This window comes from Stenella coeruleoalba, assembly GCF_951394435.1.
Source record: "Stenella coeruleoalba genome assembly, chromosome: 3".
NCBI lineage: Eukaryota > Metazoa > Chordata > Mammalia > Artiodactyla > Delphinidae > Stenella > Stenella coeruleoalba.
In genome coordinates, this window is record NC_137148.1 from 55,160,202 (window position 1) to 55,182,055 (window position 21,854).

Sequence of the window (21,854 nt, forward strand, 5' to 3'; positions counted from 1 at the left end):
AGAGCTGACGCTAAATCAGAGTGCTTCCAACTTTCACTAGTGGTTTGTAACGGTTTTAACTAGTACCTGGTCCAGGTATGGTAAAAGAAGGGACAGCAACCAGCAGAGACCGGGGCGGAAAGGGCGTGCCCTACGGCGGAAGGGGCGGGGCGGCGCGATGACCCTGCGGTCCCTTCCGGTGTCAATTTAGTGGCGGGAAAAGCGGTCCCTTCTAGGGCAGAGTGTTCCGGTCCTGAGTGGTAGCACTTCGCGCAGCGGATGGAGACGCAGTCCGAGGAGGAAGCCGCTGCCGAGGCCGCGGACTCCAGAGGGGAAGGCGAGCCGCCGCAGGTCGCCGGCGCCCAGGCGGCGCGTCCCGAGGACCGCATGGCCCTGCTGCTCAGGTTGTTCCCTCTGGCCGGCTGGGCGGGAACCAAGTGGGCGTCGTGGCCAGGAGCTCCCCGCTTTGCTTAGAAATGTCCAGGGTTCGAATTCAGCGTCGGTCGCTTAATGGCTGTGTGACTGCATCATTCACTTAAGCTCTTTAAGCCCCTTTCTTCATCTTGGCAAAGGAGAGAAAAATGACAGCTTCCTAGCAGAGTTGCTGTGGGCATTAAACGAGATATTCTGGAGTCAGCGTTTAGCAAAGGGCCCTTAGAGCCTACTGAGCTGTAATTAACGCCTCCTTTCTTACCCACTCATGCCCTGGGACCCCGATTTTCAAGCCCTTATGTGGGCTGCATCGAAGCCCTGATAACTTCGGAGGGAGGCGGCTCCGCCCTTTTCTGTTGTAGGTATGGCCCTTTTCAATGCAGAAGCTTCATTTGTTATATTTTCTACCAGGAAGCAACGTCTCTACGTTGCTAGGGCAAGATTTGATGAGAAAGGACATCAGTCTTTTACACCAGTGGGCAACTGTGGCCCTGGCCTTATCCATCCTACTCTGTTGTTGTGTGACCCTCTCGAGCTAAAGATAGTTTTCATGTGTTTAAATGGTGGTGGTGGGGGGGAAGTCACAAGAATATTTAATAGCAGGTGAAAATTATGTGAAATTAAATTTCAGTCCCCTTAAGTAAAGTTTTATTGGAACACAACCTCAGGACCAACTTTTTTTCTCATGATTATGTAGATGTCTTTGCCCAGGAGCTGCTCTGCAGGTTCAAGCTGATTTGATCTGGTCGGCTTACTATGAAGAGTCTCTGTCAAACAGAGTTGTATTTCCCAAGACTCACCATCCTCTCCTTCAAAGGCTTCTCAAAGATGGAGGCATGCTTTCACCCATTCTCACATGATTCATGAACTTCTTTGTATGCTCTCAAGGTCTCACCCCAGTCTTTGGGCCATATACCCGACTCTCTGACAGTGAGTTGTGGGACCTGTGGACAGGGATAGGCAACAGTGATGGGAGATGGGAACTTAGTTATCAACAGTCTTTTATAATATATACATCAGAGGAAGAAGTTTAGAAGACACCGGGTCGGAGCTCTTGCCTTTAACTATTCCCATTCATATTATCTGTGAGTCTTTGGATCTGGTCATTCCCTATCCAGAGTTCTTGGAGCCATATAGGAAAATGCTACTGCAGTCCATTGTCAATTCTGGATGGCCGTATTAGCCACTGTCCACAGCTAGAGTATCCCATGGCCTTCTTGAATGCATATATGGGCTTCATCAACTCCTGGAAAGAATAGCTTCCCTGTATTACCTTCCCGTATTCCCTTATTTGTTGTGTTTTCCTCTTAGGAAGAAGTGCCCAAAAGAGGTCCTGGCTACCAAACACTATTCTCACAAAGGTCCACCTGACTCGTTTTGATCTATTTCTTTGTGTAGCCCTTCTCTTTAAGCCTCATTTCAGTGTGGCCTGTTAAGAATAAATTTAAAAATCAAATTTTAAACTTTTCCTCACAGATGCTGTTTTCCTACTGTATTTCATTTTGAGTATTTTTCTGAGGCCTTAAATTCTTTATACCTGTTTTAAATAAAATAGGCCAAAATGGAAGACTTTAATGCTATTTATTTATACTCATTTTGTTGCATCAACTTGCCAAAAAGATGAGTTGATTTATAATATAGTAATGAGTAAAACCTCAATAAGTATATAACTTTCTTCTCTTTATCTGTTTTCAGGGTAAGAGCACAGACCAAACAACAACTCTTGGAATATAAATCAATGGTTGATGCAAGTAAGTATTTTCATTTTCAAATAAGGTTTTGTGAGTTTGTTGATGAACAGTACTCCAGGGAAAACACCAATTTTACAAAAATATATTTATTTAGGGAATGGGAGGGCCAGCATAATGCAGTACTATACCCTGTAAGAATGCAAAAAGCAGGCTTGCCCTGGCCCTAAAGAACTAGTTAGGAATTCAAGAAATGTATATAAAACAAGTAAATAACAATACAGGACAATTAAGTTCTGTTGATCAGAGAATTGGGAAATCCCTGTGGGCTTAGGGTATCACAAAACTTGCTACCATCAACAACCTGAACATTAAATTAGCAGATTAGATGATTGTAAAGCAAGTGATCTGAGACCTATACTTTGAGAAACACTGGATTATTGGCATGAGAGCAGAAGAGGCATAAAGGCGTAAGTAAAAATTTTCAATTCTAAACACAGAAAAGTTTTAAATTTATCTTTTAAAATTATTAATCCAGAAATCTCAGGGACCAAGAGAGTAGTAAAATGATGGTTTAGTCATCCTGAAGTAATGACCACCTAATAGCCACCTGATTTATTGTAAGCCCTTGGGTCACAAAGATAGATTTTGGTTACTCTTTCTTTCCCTATGAAATAAGCTTAAAGAGTAAAGTCAAATAGTACACTAGGTGGAATCAGGAATTGTGGAGGAACTTCCCTGGTGGTCCAGTGGATGAGACTCTACGCTCCCAGCTCAGGGGGCCCAGGTTCAATCCCTGGTCAGGGAACTAGATCCCACACGCATGCCGCAACTAAAAGAACCCACGTGCCACAACGAAGATCTCATGTGCCGCAACTAAGGCCTGGCACCTCCAAAATAAATAAATAAATAAATAAATCTTTAAAAAAAAAAAATTGTGGAAAAGCCGAGGGACCTCATAGATGTCTTAATCACTTCCCTGAATCCGTGTTTGAACTTAGGTAATTTTTGAGCTCTGCTCAAGCTCTCTTTAAGGCCATAGATCTGAAGGCATTTCTGGTGTGTTTTCCATCTCCATTCCAGGGTTTCTAAAGTCATATTTTGCAAAAAACCAAACCAAACCAAACCAAACCCTAAAAAAATGGGCCCCCCAGCCTCTTTTCTGCTTACTGTAACTAGTAACTATAGGAACTAGGATATGAACCAGGCCTTCTTGCCTCCAAAGCCATATCCCTTTTGTTACATCGATAATGCTTACCTCCTGAAAAAGAATATCTATTACATATATAAAATATATATATAAATGTGTATATATATATATATATATATATGTAAAACTCAATCACTTTGCTGTATACCTGAAACTGATACAACATTGTAAATCAACTATACTTCAATTTAAAAAATGCTTAACTCAAAGATGGTTAGTAGGTCCCTGCCCTTCCCCTGGAGGAATTAATGGTGTTCTTGTTTCCAAAGCCCATGTTCCTTGTATTAAACCAATTATGTTTACCTTAGAGATGAGAAGTACGACATACCTAATGCTTTTTCTGGCATGAGAGCCCACATAATAAAAAAGTATATTTAGGGCTTCCCTGGTGGCGCAGTGGTTGAGAGTCCGCCTGCCGATGCAGGGGACACGGGTTCGTGCCCCGGTACGGGAAGATCCCACATGCCGCGGAGCGGCTTGGCCCGTGAGCCATGGCCACTGAGCCTGCGCATCTGGAGCCTGTGCTCCGCAGCGGGAGAGGCCACAACAGTAAGAGGCCCGCGTACCGCATAAAAAAAGAAAAGAAAAGAAAAAAAAATGTATATTTGATCTTAGATGTCGAGGTATAAGGGAAAAGCTATTCAAAATTTGGACCACTGAAGAATTATCTCTATGAGTATTCCTGCACTCATAGTTGAATGAATTGATGCTAGGGATGGAGATATGGTGTTGAACAAGGCAGACTTTACCCTCATGGAGCTTAAATTCTATGTAGCAAAACAGGTAAGCAAAGAAACATGTGAGATAATTATGAGGTGAGGTAAATGTGATGAAGGAAATATTGGTATGATAAGAGGGAGTGTCTACTTTAGACAGAGGAATCAGAGATGGCTTCTTCGAGAAGATGACCTTAAAGCTAAAATCCAAGTGATAAAAGAGTCTGCCTCCTCCTGCAGTTCTTGTTTTCCTTGTATAGATAATTTTATTTTTAAGGGCTTGTGACATCTGAAAACTTGAGTAGATTTAATAGTCCACACTCTAGAATTTCTACAACTAAAGGAGAGGACAGATTTGAAGCAAACCATAAGTAGTTAGGTTGTAGTCTTTGAGAGAAGATATTTGTCTAAAATTGATTAGTGTTTTACCATTAAAAAGTATATTACTGAGGGCTTGCCTGATGGTGCAGTGGTTGAGAGTCCGCCTGCCGATGCAGGGGACATGGGTTCGTGCCCTGGTCTGGGTAGATCCCACATGCCGCAGAGCGGCTGGGCCCATGAGCCATGGCCGCTGAGCCTGCACGTCCGGAGCCTGTGCTCCACAACGGGAGAGGCCACAGCAGTGAGAGACCCGCGTACCCCGCCCCCCCCCACACACTCTCTCTATATACATATATATATATAACTGAGACTTTATTGCACGAAGAAATTTTTTTTACAATAAGTGCATCTATTTTAAGGGTACAATTTGGTGAGTTCTAACAAATGTATACATCTCTGTAACTACCACCACAATCAAGACGTAGAACATTTCTGTCACACCTGCCCGTGCCACTTCACACTCAGTCCCCACCCTGACCCCAGCAACCATCAATTTGATTTCTGTTGCTACAGATTTGTCTTCTAGAGTAGTGCTGTCCAATACAGTAGTCACTAGCTACAGGTGGCCTTTTAAAGTTAAGTTAATTAAAATCAAATAAAATTTAAAATTCTTTGTTGCACTAATCACATATCAAATGCTGAAGCCACAATGTGGCTGGTGGCTACCATATTGGACAGTGCAGATATTAAGCATTTCATTCATCACAGAACAGAACAGTGGTTTGGACAGTACTGTTCTAGAATTTGATGTAAATGGATTTATATGGTATGTATTTTTTTGTTTCTGACATCTTCCTTTTGTGATTTAATTCGTGTAACAAAATTCACCTTTTTTTTTTTGCCATACATGGGCCTCTCACTGTTGTGGCCTCTCCCGTTGCGGAGCACAGGCTCCGGATGTGCAGGCTCAGCAGCCATGGCTCACGGGACCAGCCGCTCCATGGCATGTGGGATCTTCCCGGACCGGGGCACGAACCCGTGTCCCCTGCATCGGCAGGCGGACTCTCAACCACTGCGCCACCAGGGAAGCCCTCACCATTTTTTTTTTAGTTAATTAATTTATTTTTTGGCTGCGTTGGGTCTTCGTTGCTGTGCACGGGTTACTCTAGTTGCAGCGAGCAGGGGCTACTCTTCACTGCACTGTGTGGGCTTCTCATTGCAGTGGCTTCTCTTATTGTGGAGCACGGGCTCAGTAGTTGCAGTGCACAGGCTCTAGGGTGTGGGCTTCAGTAGATGTCGCACGCGGGCTCAGTAGTTGTGGCGCACGGGCTTAGTTGCCCCGTGGCATGTGGGATCTTCCCAGACCAGGGATCGAACCCGTGTCCCCTGCATTGGCAGGTGGATTCTTAACCACTGCACCACCAGGGAAGTCCCCTGTCAGTCTTTTTAAATTTTAGCCATTCTAGTAAGTATATAGTAGTATCTCGTGTGGTTTTAATTTACATTTCCCTAATAACTAATGTTGATTATCTTTTCATGTCTTATTGGCAATTTATACATCTACTTTTATGAAGTAGATGTATAAATCTACTTTTATGAAATATCCATTCAAATCCTTACCCATTTTTTTTTTTAACATCTTTATTGGGGTATAATTGCTTTACAATGGTGTGTTAGTTTCTGCTTTACAACAAAGTGAATCAGTTATACATATACATATGTTCCCATATCTCTTCCCTCTTGTGTCTCCCTCCCTCCCACCCTCCCTATCCCACCCCTTCAGGTGGTCACAAAGCACCGGGCCGATGTCCCTGTGCCATGCGGCTGCTTCCCACTAGCTATCTACCTTACGTTTGTTAGTGTGTATATGTCCATGACTCTCTCTCGCCCTATCACAGCTCACCCTTCCCCCTCCCCATATCCTCAAGTCCGTTCTCCAGTAGGTCTGTGTCTTTATTCCTGTCTTACCCCTAGGTTCTTCATGACATTTTTTTCTCTTCTTAAATTCCATATATATGTGTTAGCATACGATATTTGTCTTTTTCTTTCTGACTTATTTCACTCTGTATGTATTTCACTCTGTACAAATAACTCAATTTCGTTTCTTTTTATGGCTGAGTAATATTCCATTGTGTATATGTGCCACATCTTCTTTATCCATTCATCTGTCGATGGACACTTAGGTTGCTTCCACGTCCTGGTTATTGTAAATAGAGCTACAGTGAACATTGCGGTACATGACTCTTTGAATTATGGTTTTCTCAGGGTATATGCCCAGTAGTGTGATTGCTGGGTCCTATGGTAGCTCTGTTTTTAGTTATTTGAGGAACCTCCATACTGTTCTCGATAGTGGCTGTATCAGTTTACATTCCCACCAACAGTGCAAGAGGATTTCCTTTTCTCCACACCCTCTCCAGCATTTATTGTTTGTAGATTTTCTGATGATGGCCATTCTTAATGGTGTGAGGTGATACCTCATTATAGTTTTGATTTGCATTTCTCTAATGATTAGTGCATTTCTCTAATGAAAGGATGTTGAGAATCCATTCATGTGTTTGTTGGCAATCTGTGTATCTTCTTTGGAGAAATGTCTCTTTAGGTCTTCTGCCCATTTTTGGAGTGGGTTGTTTGGTTTTTTGATATTGAATTGCATGAGCTGCTTGTATATTTTGGAGATTAATCCTTTGTCAGTTGCTTCGTTTGCAAATATTTTCTCCCATTCTGAGGGTTGTCTTTTCGTATTGTTTATGGTTTCCTTCGCTGTGCAAAAGGTTTTAAGTTTCATTAGGTCCCGTTTGTTTATTTTTGGTTTTATTTCCATTTCTCTAGGAGGTGGGTCAAAAAGGATCTTGCTGTGACTTATGTCACAGTGTTCTGCCTATGTTTTCCTCTAAGAGTTTTATAGTGTCTGGCCTTACATTTAGGTCTTTAATCCATTTTGAGTTTATTTTTGTATATGGTGTTAGGGAGTGATCTAATCTCATACTTTTGCATATACCTGTCCAGTTTTCCCAGCACCACTTATTGAAGAGGCTGTCTTTTCTCCATTGGATATTCTTGCCTCCTTTATCAAAAATAAGGTGACCATATGTGTGTGGATTTATCTCTGGGCTTTCTATCCTGTTCCATTGATCTATATTTCTGTTTTTGTGCCAGTACCATACTGTCTTGATTACTGTAGCTTTGTCATATAGTCTGAAGTCAGCGAGCCTGATTCCTCCAGCTCCATTTTTCTTTCTCAAGATTGCTTTGGCTATTCGGGGTCTTTTATATTTCCATACAAATTGTGAATTTTTTTGTTCTAGTTCTATGAAAAATACCATTGGTAGTTTGATAGAGATTGCATTGAATTTATAGATTGCTTTGGGTAGTAGAGTCATTTTCACAATGTTGATTCTTCCAATCCAAGAACATGGTATATCTCTGCATCTGTTTGTATCATCTTTAATTTCTTTCATCAGTGTCTTATAGTTTTCTGCATACAGGTCTTTTGTCTCCTTAGGTAGGTTTATTCCTAAGTATTTTACTCTTTTTGTTGCAATGGTAAATGGGAGTGTTTGCTTAATTTCTCTTTCAGATTTTTCATCATTCGTGTGTAGGAATGCAAGAGATTTCTGTGCATTAATTTTGTATCCTGCTACTTTTGGAGTAACTTTTGTGTATGGTGTGCGCTAAGTAAGGATAAAGGTTCATTTGTTTTCCATATAGAAATCCAGTTTTTCTAGCACTGTTGAAAAGACTTTTCTTTATCCATTGTATATGTGTAGGTCTATTTCTGGACTTTTTCTTCTGTTCCTTTGAGGTATTTGTCTATCCTTACAGTGGTACCATGCTGTTTGGATGACTGTAGCTTTATTGTAAGTCTTGATTATCAGTTCTTGTAAGTCCTTCAACATTCTTTGTCAAAATTGCTTTGATTATTCTTGGTCCTTTGTTTTTCTATATGCATTTAAAATCAGTTTGTCAATTTCTACAGATTTGACTGGGATTTGAGTGGGATCTATAGATCAGTATGGGTGAAATTGTTATATTAGCGATAATGATTCTCCCAATACATATAGATAGTTTATCTTTCCATTTCAGTATTTTGTAATGGGGTCTTCCCTGGTGGCGCAGTGGTTAAGAATGCGCCTGCCAGTGCAGGGGACACGGGTTCAAGCCCTGATCTGGGAAGATCCCACAGGCCAAGGAGCAACTAAGCCCATGCACCACAACTACTGAGCCTGTGCTCTAGAGCCCGCGAGCCACAACTACTAAAGCCTGTGTGCCTAAAGCCCATGATCCACAGCTAGAGAAGCCACCGCAGTGAGAAGCCCGCACACCACAACGAAGAATAGCCCCTGCTTGCCGCAACTAGAGAAAGCCCACACGCAGCAATGAAGACCCAACACAGTCAGAAACAAATAAATAAATTAATTAAATTAAATTAAATAAACTTATAGTATTTGGTAGTGTTCAGTGTAGGGGTCATACATGTATTTTGTTAAATTTATCCTTAAGTATTTTGTGTGTTTGCGTGCAATTTTACATGTATTTTTAAAGTTTAATTTCCTATTGTTTGTTGCTAATATAGACATACAGTTTTTTTTTTACATTGATCTTGTTTTTTGTTTTTTGTTTTTTGTTTTTTTTTTTGCGGTACACGGGCCTCTCCCATTGTGGCCTCTCCCGTTGCGGAGCGCAGGCTCAGCGGCCATGGCTCACGGGCCTAGCCGCTCTGTGGCATGTGGGATCTTCCTGGACCGGGGCGCGAACCCGTGTCCCCTGCATCGGCAGGCGGACTCTCAACCACTGCGCCACCAGGGAAGCCCTGTGATCTTGTTCATTTTTTACTCTTTTTCTATCATTCCATAACTGCTGTCCGATGTGATAGACATTAGCTCCATGTGACTGTTGAACACTTGAAATGTGGTTAGTCCTCATTGAGATGGACTGTAAATGTAAAATATGCACAGAAGAAAAGAATGTGAAATATTTCAGTAGTAATTAGAAATTGATTACTTGTTGAAATGATAATATTTTGGATCTGTTGGGTTTAATAAGCTATATTAAAATTAATTTCATTTGTTTCTTTTGTAGTGTGGAAATGAAATTAAAAATTACATATTTGGTTTGCATTTGTGGCTTACATTATATTTCTTTTGGACAATGCTTTAATAAAATACTACTAACGTCAAAAATTTATTTATTTGTAGATGAAGAAAAAACTCCAGAACAAATCATGCAGGAAAAGCAAATTGAAGCGTAGGTCATATTTTAAAATTTTAGTTGTGGTTTTTACATATTTAATAATATTATCCACCTTATAATATTGTCTTTCTTTTTCCTTTCCTTTTTTTTTCCAAGTAATTTGTCATGCACATATTGAGAAGTTGTTGATGTGGGATGTAGACTTACATGCACATGAGTGATCATATTAACACTTTTGGCATCCTCCACACCTTAACAAGATACTTAGCGAAGTATCATAGCAGGAATCAGTTTACCAAATCTGTAAATGCATAGATGTTGGGAGCCTGTAGAATACTTTTATTTAGAGAACAGGCATTTTACTTTCTTCAAAGATTTACTTTATACCTTTCTTCAAGTAGTTACTTTTTCTGATATTGCTGAAATTCTTTTGTTCATGCTTCTTTGGCAGTAAAATTGAAGAACTGGAAAAAGAAATTGAAGAGGCAAAAATTGCTTTTGAAATGAAAAAGCTTGCATTAGACAGGTAATTATTACCTTTTGTGTGTGTGTGTGGTATGCGGGCGTCTCACTGTTGTGGCCTCTCCTATTGCGGAGCACAGGCTCCATACGTGCAGGCTCAGTGGCCATGGCTTATGGGCCCAGCCGCTCCGCAGCATGTGGGATCTTCCTGGACTGGGGCACGAACCCGCGTGCCCTGCATCAGCAGGCGGACTCTCAACCACTGCGCCACCAGGGAAGCCCAATTATTAACTTTTAAGTATGCAAAATGGGTATGACTCAAGGTGCAGGGGATATTTTAACTAGTCTGAAGTAATCAATCAAAATGATGTTTAGATAATGGTCCCACAAATTTTGAGCCCTGAGAGAAAAGTTACGTCATTCATTAATGTCTTCATTTGAAGAAGTTACATAAGATAGGGTTAATAAGGAAATGTCAGTCAAGACAATTAAAGTGTGAGGTTAAATCTCATTCTGTGTTTGAAATGATTATATGGATTCATTTACTCCAGTAACTTTTTTTTTAATATTTGTTTATTTATTTTACTTTTTGGCTGCATCGGGTCTTAGTTGGGGGACGCGTGATCTTCATGCGGTGCCTGGGCTTCTCTCTAGTTTTGGCGCTCAAGCTCAACAGTTGCGGCATGCAGGCTCTCTAGTTGTGGCTTGTGTGCTCAGTAGTTGTGGCTCAAGGGCTTAGTTGTCCCGTGGCATATGGGATCTTAGTTCCCTGACCAGGGATTGAACCTGTGTCGTCTGCATTGGAAGGTGGATTCTTAACCACTGGACCACCAGGGAAGTCCCCTATTCCAGTAACTCTTAATTGAGTAAAAGAATTGTCAGTGAGTTTAAATATATTTTTAATTTTAGGCTTTGCATATATATTTTAAAATTCATTCAACAAATATTTGAGTGCTTCCTGTGTCGTAAGCTTTGTGCTGGAGCTGGCATACAGTTGTTAATAAGACAGTGGTCTCTATTATAGACTTATGATCTGAATTAATAATCTCAATTAAGTGAATGACTCTTAACACTTTTTTCCTTGTATTTCTGGCCGTCCCAGATGAATTTATTTACATTTAATTGAAAAGTAATTAAATCTCTTTTAATTGCTTCTAGCAGTGAACTTTTTTCCCTCATTTCATATTCTGGCTCATTATATAGATCATACTTTTTAACTAAGGTGGCTTCAGAGCTATTAAGATATCCCCCTTTAATGAAATGACTAATATTGCTGAGCTGATTGCCTTTTTTTTTTTTTAATTTATTTTTGGCTGCTTTGGGTCTTCATTGCTGTGCACAGGCTTTCTCTAGCTGCGGCGAGCAGGGGCTACTTTTCTTTGCAGTGCATGGGTTTCTCATTGCAGTGGCTTCTCTTGTTGTGGAGCACAGGCTCTAGGTGTGTGGGCTTCAGTAGTTGTGGCACACAGTCTCAGTGATTGTGGCTCTCGGGCTCTAGAGCGCAGGGTCAGTAGTTGTGGTGCGCGGGCTTAGTTGTTCCGTGGCATGTGGGGTCTTCCCGGACCAGGGCTCGAACCCGTGTCCCCTGCATTGGCAGGTGGATTCTTAACCACTACGTCACCAGGGAAGCCCCTGATTGCCTTTTTATTATTATTTATTAGCTATTTGAATTTAAAAATAAATTACAGTGCTTGCTTTTACATAGACACATTGTAAAGTTCACAGTCAAGTATGGTTTTGTATTCCCTAACTCTACACATTTTGGGCCCCTGTTGATCTCTGTAGTACCTTTTTTTTTCTTCCAGTTTTATTGAGATATAATTGATATACAGCACTGTATAAGTTTAAGGTGTGCAGCATAATGTTTTGACTTACATGCATCCTGAAATGATTATCACATTAGGTTTAATGAACATCATCTCATATAGATACAAAATTAAAGAAATAGCAAAAAAAATTATTTTCTTGTGGTGAGAACTCTTAGGATTTATTCTCTTAACAACTTGCACATATAACTTACAGCAGTGTTAAACATGTTTATTGTGTTGTACATTACATTTTGTAGTGCCTTAATGCTTCCTCGCAGTCCCGCACCAAGGTGGACGGCTTGGAGAGCAAGTTCAGGCTGGGTGCCAGGTCTGCTCAGCCCCCCTCTCTGGCCATATGCACAACTGCATGAAACAGCCGCATCCATATTGTTGTTCCTTCATATTTCTATAACTTACTTATCAAAGTATTTCCCATATGATACTGTTTAAAAACCTACTTTTGTTTTATGTTATATTTAAAGAGAAATCAATCTTTACCTTGTCGTATTTTTAAATTTTCTTTTTCAGTGTACCCTAAATGTTAACCATGTTTTATAATGGAAGCTTTTTTCCTCTATAGGATGCAGCTTTCAAGTGCACTTAAAAAACACATGGAGAAAATTAACACCAAGACTAGGTATGTTTTTTTGTTTGTTTGTTTTATTTTATTTTTTCTGGATTTGGCAAGGATGGGAATAAGGGAGATCCGCATAATGACTAGTTCTGTGAATTTTTTTTTTTTTTAATTACCTGTCACTGCCGACCACCTTTATCTGGGGAATAAGAAACATGACAAAAAAAAAAAAAAGAAACATGACAGAATTTCTGTGGGCCCTTCTCATCACTACAACTTTTATAGTCCTGTTGACATTTTGTTTCATATGGATCGGGACCCTAAGAAGCAATGGAGGTTTTACCTATACAATATGGGATTTTTTTTGGGGGGGGGGATTTTTTTTTTTAATATTTATTTATTTGGCTGCACCAGGTCTTAGTTGCGGCATGCGGGGTTTAGTTCCCTGACCAGGGATCAAACCCAGGCCCCCTGCATTGGGAATGTGGAGTCTTAACCACTGGACCACCAGGGAAGTCCCCAATCTGAGAATTTTGAAGGAAGATTGTTTTTGTTTTTAATAAATTTATTTATTTTTGGCTGTGTTGGGTCTTTGTTGCTGTGCACGGGCTTTCTCTAGTTGCGGTGAGCGGGGGCTACTCTTTGTTGCTGTGTGCGGGCTTCTCATTGCAGTGGCTTCTCGTTGCGGAGCACGTGCTCTAGGCTTCAGTAGTTGTGACACGCAGTCTCTAGAGCGCAAGCTCAGTAGTTGTGGTGCACGGGCTTAGTTGCTCCACGACATGTGGGATCTTCCTGGACCAGGGCTCGAAACCGTGTTCCTTGCATTGGCAGGCGGATTCTCAACCACTGTGCCATCAGGGAAGCCCCGGAAGGAAGGTTTTGAAAGTTAACTTTCATTTGGGATTTACTGTAAAGCAGGAGCAATGCTATCTCATTTAAGCCAACAACAACTCAGTGAGATAGGAAATATACTCCTCATTTTTGTATTGGCAGAAATGATCTTGTGTAGGTTCAGTAATTGGCCGGGCAATCAAGGTCATCTGTAATCTGATCCTAAGTGCCTGGCCACCGGGGCCTTACCTGTGATTTTATCTCCCAAAGCTCTAATCTTGTGATAAAATACCACCACCACCACCACCCCACTGTTGGCACAGGAAAAGTACCGAGATGGATCTGGCACTTTCTCTATCTGGATGTCTTAGCCCTGACTGATACCCATTCCTCCCATATTCCATTTAACTCCAGGACTACATAAATCCTAAAATCTGAATTTGAACTCTCTAAATATTGCTCCCCCACGAAAGGAGAGCTTAAAACATTCTTGTAAAGGAGTGCAGGATAGATTCATCGCATTGACACCAAAGACAGCACAATGGCCAGGTAGGCTGAGGCAGCGCCTTTAGCCTGTCTTAAAGTTTACAACCACGTATAGCTGTAACTAGCAGAAAATGAGTTCAGCTCTCAGGTCTGTGCAAATAGTCCCCGTTTTCAGCCTCCCAGGTAAACTTCTACAGTGTTTCTCACGCCTGGCTGATTATCAGGATAATTAGTATTTTCACAATGGTAACATTGCTGGTCCCATCCCAAACCTGCTGACTCAGAATCTCTGAAGATAGGGAGCTGGCAATCCACATTTAACGAGCCTCCCAAGGGGATGTGGCACTCTGAAATATGAGAACCACTATTCTCATCCAGTCTTATTTCCACCCTTTTACTCCAGCCGTACTAAACTGCTTGATCTAGGTAATCTTCATAATTACACTTGAGCATTGAACAACCTGGGATTCAACTGCCCAAGTCCACTTATATGCAGGTTGTTTGGGGTTTTTTTCAATAAATATGGCACCTGTATTTTCATTTTACAGATCTTTAAGTTAACTAAGTATGGGGGAAGATTTGTGTTTAGTTAGAGGTCACAGTATGTGGAATCAGAAGAACTAGGGTTTGATCCAAACTGTTTCAGCTTTCTTCCCTTGGGTGAGTCATTTAATTCCTTTGTTTTTGAGGCAGAGATAGCAGTGCTCTTGACTGTGTGGGATGGTTGGTGTCCCTAACCACTCACCCCACCTGCATTGTTCAAGGTTCAACTATACTTTACATCTTTTAAGACTCAAGGATTTCCCTCGTTCCACCCTTTGCACAGCTCTTAGAAGGGTTCATATCCATTACTGGTTGTAATGAAACCATATGATGGTTGTGGATTTATTTTTTCCCCCATAAGATTCTTTCCTCTTTGAAAACACGTACTATGTTTTACTCTGTTTTATATTCCTGGTGCCTGGCATAGTCTTGCCATGTAGTAGTCACTCAGAAATACTTGTTGGAGGGGCTTCCCTGGTGGCGCAGTGGTTGAGAATCCGCCTGCCAATGCAGGGGACACGGGTTCGAGCCCTGGTCCAGGAAGATGCCACATGCCATAGAGCAACTAAGCCCATACACCACAACTACTGAGCCCACACACCTAGAGCCCTTGCTCCCCGCAACTAGAGAAAAAGCCCGTGCGCAGCAACAAAGACCCAGCACAACCAAAAATAAATAAATAAACTAATTATAAAAAAAAAATGAAATACTTGTTGGAGAAATGGGGATAAAAGCACTTTATTCACTGAAACTATTCTGTATGATATGATAATGGTAGATACGTGTCATTATACATTTGTCAACTCATAGCATGTACAACACCAAGAGTGAACCCTAACCCTAATGTAAACCATGGCCTCTGGATGATAATGATGCGTCAGTGTAGGTTCATCATTTGTAACAAATGGATCGCTCTGCTGCGGGGGAGGCTGTGCAAGCGTGGGGGCAGCGTGTACATGGGCTTCCCTTCCACTCGGTTCTGCTTTGAACCTAAAACTTGTCTAAAAACTAAAGTCTGTTTCCAAAAAAAAAGCTATGTATTAGCAAGCTGTTAGGGTTTTTTCCCCCTAAATATGAGATTTTTAGAAATGTTCCTGGGGAATTCCCTGGCGGTCCAGTGGTTAAGACTCCGAGCTTCCACTGCAGGGGGCACCGGTTTGATCCCTGGTCGGGGAGCTAAGATCCCACATGCCGTGCAGTGAAGCCAAGAGAAAAAACAAAAGAAATGTTATTTGATATTCTTTGTTGTCTGTGAGCAAAAATTTTTCTAGGGAAATGCATCTCTAATTCTAAACAGAAATTTAGTTTACATCAAATTTTTCCAGACTTATTTTGTTAAACAATGATTTTCTATTGAAGTGTACAGTGAATATAATGAAAGTAAATATATACTAACTGATTTCTTAATTGAGTTTTTTTAACTGTTAATCATATTTTTGATTCCTTTTCAGTGTGCTCATGGATAACATGAAACAAATACTAAGTCTAAATAAATCAGTAATGAAATCACAGCAGGTAACTTTAAATATAAAGCTGCTTATGCATTCTCATGATTTCAGTAACGTTCTTGCTGGTAACTGTATGTGACTAAATAGGATTGCCCAAAGAGACTGATAGGGTTGGAATTCACTGTCCTTAAATTTTCTCTCTTTTCCATAATTCCATTATTTCTGACTAATTATCTACTTATCATTTAAGCTACTTTTCCTTTCCCTTTTGTTGTGTGGAAACAGAGGAATTGAAAACTGGAGCTCTAGAAAATATGAATAGATAAATTCAGTGATTTAAATATTATAGGTGTGTTCTTAGGTTATGTGCCTTAATCTTTGTATTTCTAATAACAGGAAACCCGGGACTTGGAAGACAAATTGCTTGATGTTAGAAAGAAGAGATTGCGTATGTAGAACACTTTTTTTTTTTTTTTGGAGAACACATTTTCACTTAATATGAAGATTGATAAGGCCAGATCTCTCAATCACTGAAAAATTTTTTAATTTCCTTAAAATTTTGGACATAGCAATTTAAAAAGTAGTATATAAAATGGATTTTGCTTGATTTGTTGTTTTAGAACTTTAAGTCACAAAAATTAAGATATTCTCAGTGGGGGAAGGAATATCAAATAATACAAAAAAGTATAATGTGAAAGCCATACCTCCATCCTGTGTGACCACAGTTAGGAGTACATCATTCCAGGCCTTTTTCCACACCCATATAAATGTATTTAAATAAACATAATTTTTTTCAAATTTATTTATTTTATTTTATTTTTGGCTGCGTTGAGTCTTTGTTGCTGCGCTCGGGCTTTCTCTAGTTGCGGGGCGCCGGCTTCTCATTGCGGTGGCTTCTCTTGTTGTGAAGCACGGGCTCTAGGCGCACAGGCTTCAGTGGTTGCAGCATGTGGGCTCAGTAGTTGTGGCTCTTGGGCTCTAGAGCGCAGCCTCAATAGTTGTGGTGCACGGGCTTAGCTGCTCCGCGGCATGTGGGATCTTCCCAGAACAGGGCTCGAACCCGTGTCCCCTGCATTGGCAGGCAGATTCTTAACCACTGTGCCACCAAGTAAGCCCCCTAAACATAATTTTTAAATGATCACTTGATGCATATGGTTCTACAGCTTTTTAACTTAATGAACATGAGATGGCTTTTTGCATTGAAATGTTTTATTGAAATGTATTTCAGAAGTAACACATATTCTCTATAAAGAATTTAGAAACAGAAAAACATACATAGGAAGTTAAATTTTTAATTTTATCAAGAGATAATCGATCTTCAATGCTTCTTATTTATAAAATAAAATTGGCATAATTTTATTCTGTGTTGTAAACTGCTTTTTTCATTTAACAGTATAGGCATGATTTATTATTTTAAAATATTATGTAGATTTGCCTTTTTGTAAGTAATCTCAGGATTAGAAGTAGTCCTGGTCATCTGATCTAATCACCCTTTGGCTTTTTTTCCATTGCATTCCTGTCAAGGAACCAAGCTCCTGAGATACACCCATTTATGTTTTCAAATACTATCTGTCCCCAGCTTATGATGTTTCGACTTAATGATTTTTTGACTTTATGATGATATGCATTTAGTAGAAACTGAATTCAGATTTTGAATTTTGCTCTTTTCCTGGGCTAGTAACATACTCCATTGTGATGCTGGGCAGCAACATCGAGCCCCAGCTCCTATCAGCCACGTGATCATAAGGGTAAACAACCAATACACTTACAACTATTATGTTTTTCACCTTCAGTACAGTATTCAATAAATTACATGAGATATTTAACACATTGTTATAAAACAGGCTTTGTGTTAGATGATTTTGCCCATTTGCAGGCTAATGTAAGTGTTCTGAGCATGTTTAAGGTAGGCTAAGTTAAGCTGTGATGTTTGGTAGATTAGGTGTACTAAGTGCATTTTTGACTTAGAATATTTTCAACTTAAGATGGGTTTACCAGGAAGATTTCTAGTTTAGTTCTCAGAACATTTCAGGAACAACAAAAAAAAATGGTTGATGGTATTTATCCCTGGAGAAGGGAATCTTACCTTTCCTTGAAAATTCATCTTGTTGATGTTGTAATTTTTGTAAATAAAGGGGGGGAAAGTATTTCCTTACATATATCTCCTGCTATTCTTTTGGCAACCCGGAGTAAGTCCTCTTTGACATGATGCCACAGCAAACATTTGTAGACAGTATCATTGTCATACATACATACCTTGAACATCTCACAGAGGACATACTAAGTATGAAATTAAAATATTGGTGTTTTGCACCAGAGAAATCATTTTCAGATCAAAATGGAACTGCAGCCTAAAATGCTGCTTATTAAAAATTTTCTCTTGACTGAAATAATCAGTAACTGTTCTGCTTCATAAGTTTTCAAGATTCTTGTTTATAGGAGTTATCATATATAGTATATGGTTTTATTTTTAACCCAATAGAGTTAAAACAAGCTTCAGAAAGGAAGCTTTTCGAAATACAGACTGAAAAGAACAAACAGAAAGATGATTTGGGTAGTATGGAAAATTCGGGGAAGATAAAGACCATACAACAAAACCTGGAGATGGAGATACAGATTACTACAGTTATTCAACATGTGTTCCAGGTAATATTTTTATAAAATAGGAAGCGGGGTAAAGAACTTTTCAAAAGTGAATGGTTCTATTACTTTCAGGCTTATTTTCATTTAGTTTTCTTTTCCTTTTTTTTTTTCATTTAGTTTTTGGTCTTACTAAATAATTCAGTACTGAATATCAAGCTGTTTACATATATCTTGAATTTATGTGTTTAGCATTTAAGGCTTTGGTTTTTTGTTATAGTTAGACCTTAGGCATTTATAAATGGAAATGATGTCAGCAGCTCTGTGGAGGCAGAATGGTATAACGACGGAGAACATTAGACTTCAAGTTGGGAAGTGGGGAAAACATGGATGCAGGTGATGGGAATCTAGAGTTAAGATCCTACCAGCTACTTAATAGTTGCTGAGGGACTTCCCTGGTTGCACAGTGGTTAAGAATCCGCCTGCCAATGCAGGGGACACGGTTCGATCCCCAGTCTGGGAAGATCCCACATGCCATGGAGCAAATAAGCCCTTGCGCTACAACTACTGAGCCTGCATGCCACAACTACTGAAGCCCACGTGCCTAGAGCCCATGCTCTGCAAAAAGAGAAGCCACCGCAATGAGAAGCCCACGCACCGCAACAAAGAGTGGCCCCCGCTCACTGCAACTAGAAAAAGCCTGCACACAAATAAATAAATGAAAATAAATAAATTTTTTAAAAAAAGTTGCTGACCTTGAGGAAATTATATAACTTTTCTAAGCATTAGTTTCCTTGTGTAGGAAGAGTGGTTATTAGAACTAAAGGTGATAATTCATGTTAATCTGTTTAGCATAGTGTCTGCTTGAAGCAAATTCTCAATGAATATTGGTAGTTATTGTCATGTCAGGGTTTTTTTTATTTTTTAAGTTTATTTATTTATTTTTTGGCTGTGTTGGGTCTTCTTTGCTGCACACAGGCTTTCTCTAGTTCTGGCGAGCAGGGGCTACTCTTTGTTGTGGTGCTTGGGCTTCTCATTGCAATGTCTTCTCTTGTTGCAGAGCACGGGCTCTAGGCGCAGGAGCTTCAGTAGTTGTGGCACACAGGCTCAGTAGTTGGTGTGCAGGGGCTTAGTTCCTCCACGGCATGTGGGATCTTCCCGGACCAGGGATCGAACCCTTGTCCCCTGCATTGGCAGACAGATTCTTAACCACTGCGCCACCAGGGAAGTCCCCATTATGTCAGTTTTTAAATTTTATGTGTTCATTTAGCCTGGAGGTTTTTCTTTACTTTTTTTTTTTTTTTTAATATTTATTTATTTGGCTGTACTGGGATCTTCATTGCTGCGTGCAGGATCTTTAGTTGTGGCATGCGAACTCTCAGTTGCGGCATGTGGGATCTAGTTCCCTGACCAGGGATCAATCCCGGGCCCCCGGTATTGGGAGCATGGAGTCTTAGCCACTGGACCACCAGGGAAGTCCCTCTTTACTTTATTTAATTTATTATTTTTGGCTACATTGGGTCTTCGTTGCTGTGCGCGGGCTTTTCTCTAGTTGTGGTGCGCGGGGGCTGCTCTTCATTGTGGTGCGCAGGCTTCTCATTGCAGGGGTTTCTCTTGTTGCGGAGCATGGGCTCTAGGCGCGCAGGCTCAGTAGTTGCAGCACACGGGCTCAGTGGCTGTGGCTTGCAGGCTCAGTAGTTGTGGCTCGCGGGCTCTAGAGCGCAGGCTCAGTAGTTAAGGTGCACAGGCTTAGTTGCTCCATGGCATGTGGGATCTTCCCGGACCAGGGCTCAAACCCGTGTCCCCTGCATTGGCAGGTGGATTCTTAACCACTGCGCCACCAGGGAAGTTCTGAGGATTTTTTAAAAATCTTGATAAATTTTTAAGAGTACTTAGAACATTAATTTAAAAATTTTTTTTCTTAATTACAGAACCTCATTTTGGGGAGTAAAGCCAACTGGGCAGAGGATTCTGCCCTTAAGGAAACTGTTCTGCAGCTTGAGAAGAATCTCACCATGATCCAATAAGAATTCTGTTTTGACGTATTTTTGTTTCTGTCTTTAATGTCATTTAAATTGCAAATTTCAAGTGAAATGCTTTTCAGTGTTTTTGGAACTGTTCTAATACTGCAATTTTTTTTTAGCTTAACAGTGGTACATGGAATTTACTGCTTTAAATATGATAAAGTGACTGGCATAATCTAAAAGAATCTGAAAATGTTAGCCTTGGAAGTGTCCCAAAAGATATCTAGTCCAGCTTTCCACTGAATGTGGACTTTTTTTTTTACAACATTCCTGTAAGTCCCAACTCTCATTTGGAATACTTCTCTGTATTTGTTTGTCAACCAAAATATTGGAAATTTAGAAAAGCATATCCACATCTTTATTTTTTTCAACTGTCAATTGTATTTTATTCAAATAAATCTCATTTTAGTTCTGTCTCACTAGAGATTTTCTTTTGCCTTTTTAAAAAAAATTTGCGATATAATTGATATATAACATTGTGTAAGTTTAAGATGTACAACATGTTGATTTGACCACCATGGCATTAGCTAACACCTCCATCATGTTACATAATTATCATTTCTTTATCATGGTGAGAATATTTAAGATTACCCTCTTAGTAACTTTGAAGTATGTAATATAGTATTGTTAACTAGAATCACAGTGCTGTACATTAGATCTCCAAAATTTATTCATCTTCTAACTGCAAGTTTGTACCCTTTGACCACCATTTCCCCAGTTCTCTCACTCCCCCTTATGCATTTTTAAACAGACACCCAAATAAAGCACCTCAATCATGAAAAAGAAAGAAAAAGAAAAACATATTCACAATGTTAACAGTTGTGGTTATTATAGAAAATTTGTGACTTTTTTCTTTTGTATTTTTATGTTTATTGTGCATTACTTTTATAAGTTAAAAAATAAAAAGAATAAATATTATTCTATCTTATTAAAAAATAGAACTTGCCACCTTTTATAGAATCCAATTCCAGTTTTGGAAAACTAATTTGAGCTCTTTATTAATTTGGAGCTGTTGATAATTTTTATAGACAATGTAGTGTTTTCAACATTCTTTTAAGATGGACTTTAAGGGATCCCTGCTCAGGGAACTAGATCCCACATGCATGCCTCAACTAACAGTTTGCATGCTGCAACTAAGGAGCCGGCAAGCCAGAACTAAGGAGCCGGTGCGCTGCAACTAAGGAGCCCACCTGCCTCAACTAAGACCTGGCACAACCAAATAAATAAATAAATAAATATTTTTAAAAAATTGCTCTAGTTGAAAAAGACATAATGACGTTTAAAAAGAAAAAGAAGGAATTTAAACTGGAAAAGATGCACTGCAGTGGTAATAGCATTTGAAATCTGTTCTTTAGATCAGTAACAAAAATAAAGAGATTTGAATTCTAGAAACTTTTCTTTGGAATATTTATAGTTTTGCTTCATTTGTTTTGATAAATCATAATTTATGTGTAGTTTTTTAAATTTTTTTTTTTTTCTTTTTTTTTGTGGTACGCGGGCCTCTCACCGTTGTGGCCTGTCCCGTTGCGGAGCACAGGCTCCAGACGCGCAGGCTCAGCGGC

The 21,854-nt window shown here is 39.8% G+C and overlaps 1 protein-coding gene across 3 annotated transcripts; it reads left to right on the forward strand.

Moving 5' to 3' along the window:
* Positions 1-189: 189 nt before the first annotated feature.
* CENPH (centromere protein H) lies at positions 190-21,807 on the forward strand. Of its 3 annotated transcripts, none has more exons than XM_079917972.1 (9): positions 190-383; positions 2,107-2,162; positions 9,542-9,590; positions 9,988-10,062; positions 12,387-12,443; positions 15,692-15,755; positions 16,085-16,136; positions 18,168-18,334; positions 20,200-21,807. In XM_079917972.1, exons 1-9 carry the CDS (start codon positions 259-261, stop codon positions 20,293-20,295), a joined length of 741 nt encoding a protein of 246 aa, XP_079774098.1. In that variant the 5' UTR covers positions 190-258; the 3' UTR covers positions 20,296-21,807. The 3 variants fall into 3 exon arrangements, with proteins under 3 accessions (XP_079774098.1, XP_079774099.1, XP_079774100.1); XM_079917973.1 differs by having other exon boundaries at positions 18,171-18,334; XM_079917974.1 differs by lacking the exon at positions 12,387-12,443.
* Positions 21,808-21,854: the final 47 nt, after the last annotated feature.

Coding starts and splice junctions, on each gene's coding strand:
- CENPH (XM_079917972.1), top strand. CDS start 259: ATGGAGACGCAGTCCGAGGAGGAAGCCGCTGCCGAGGCCGCGGACTCC. Junction 384..2,106: donor CGCATGGCCCTGCTGCTCAG/GTTGTTCCCTCT, acceptor ATCTGTTTTCAG/GGTAAGAGCACAGACCAAAC. Junction 10,063..12,386: donor AAAAAGCTTGCATTAGACAG/GTAATTATTACC, acceptor TTTCCTCTATAG/GATGCAGCTTTCAAGTGCAC.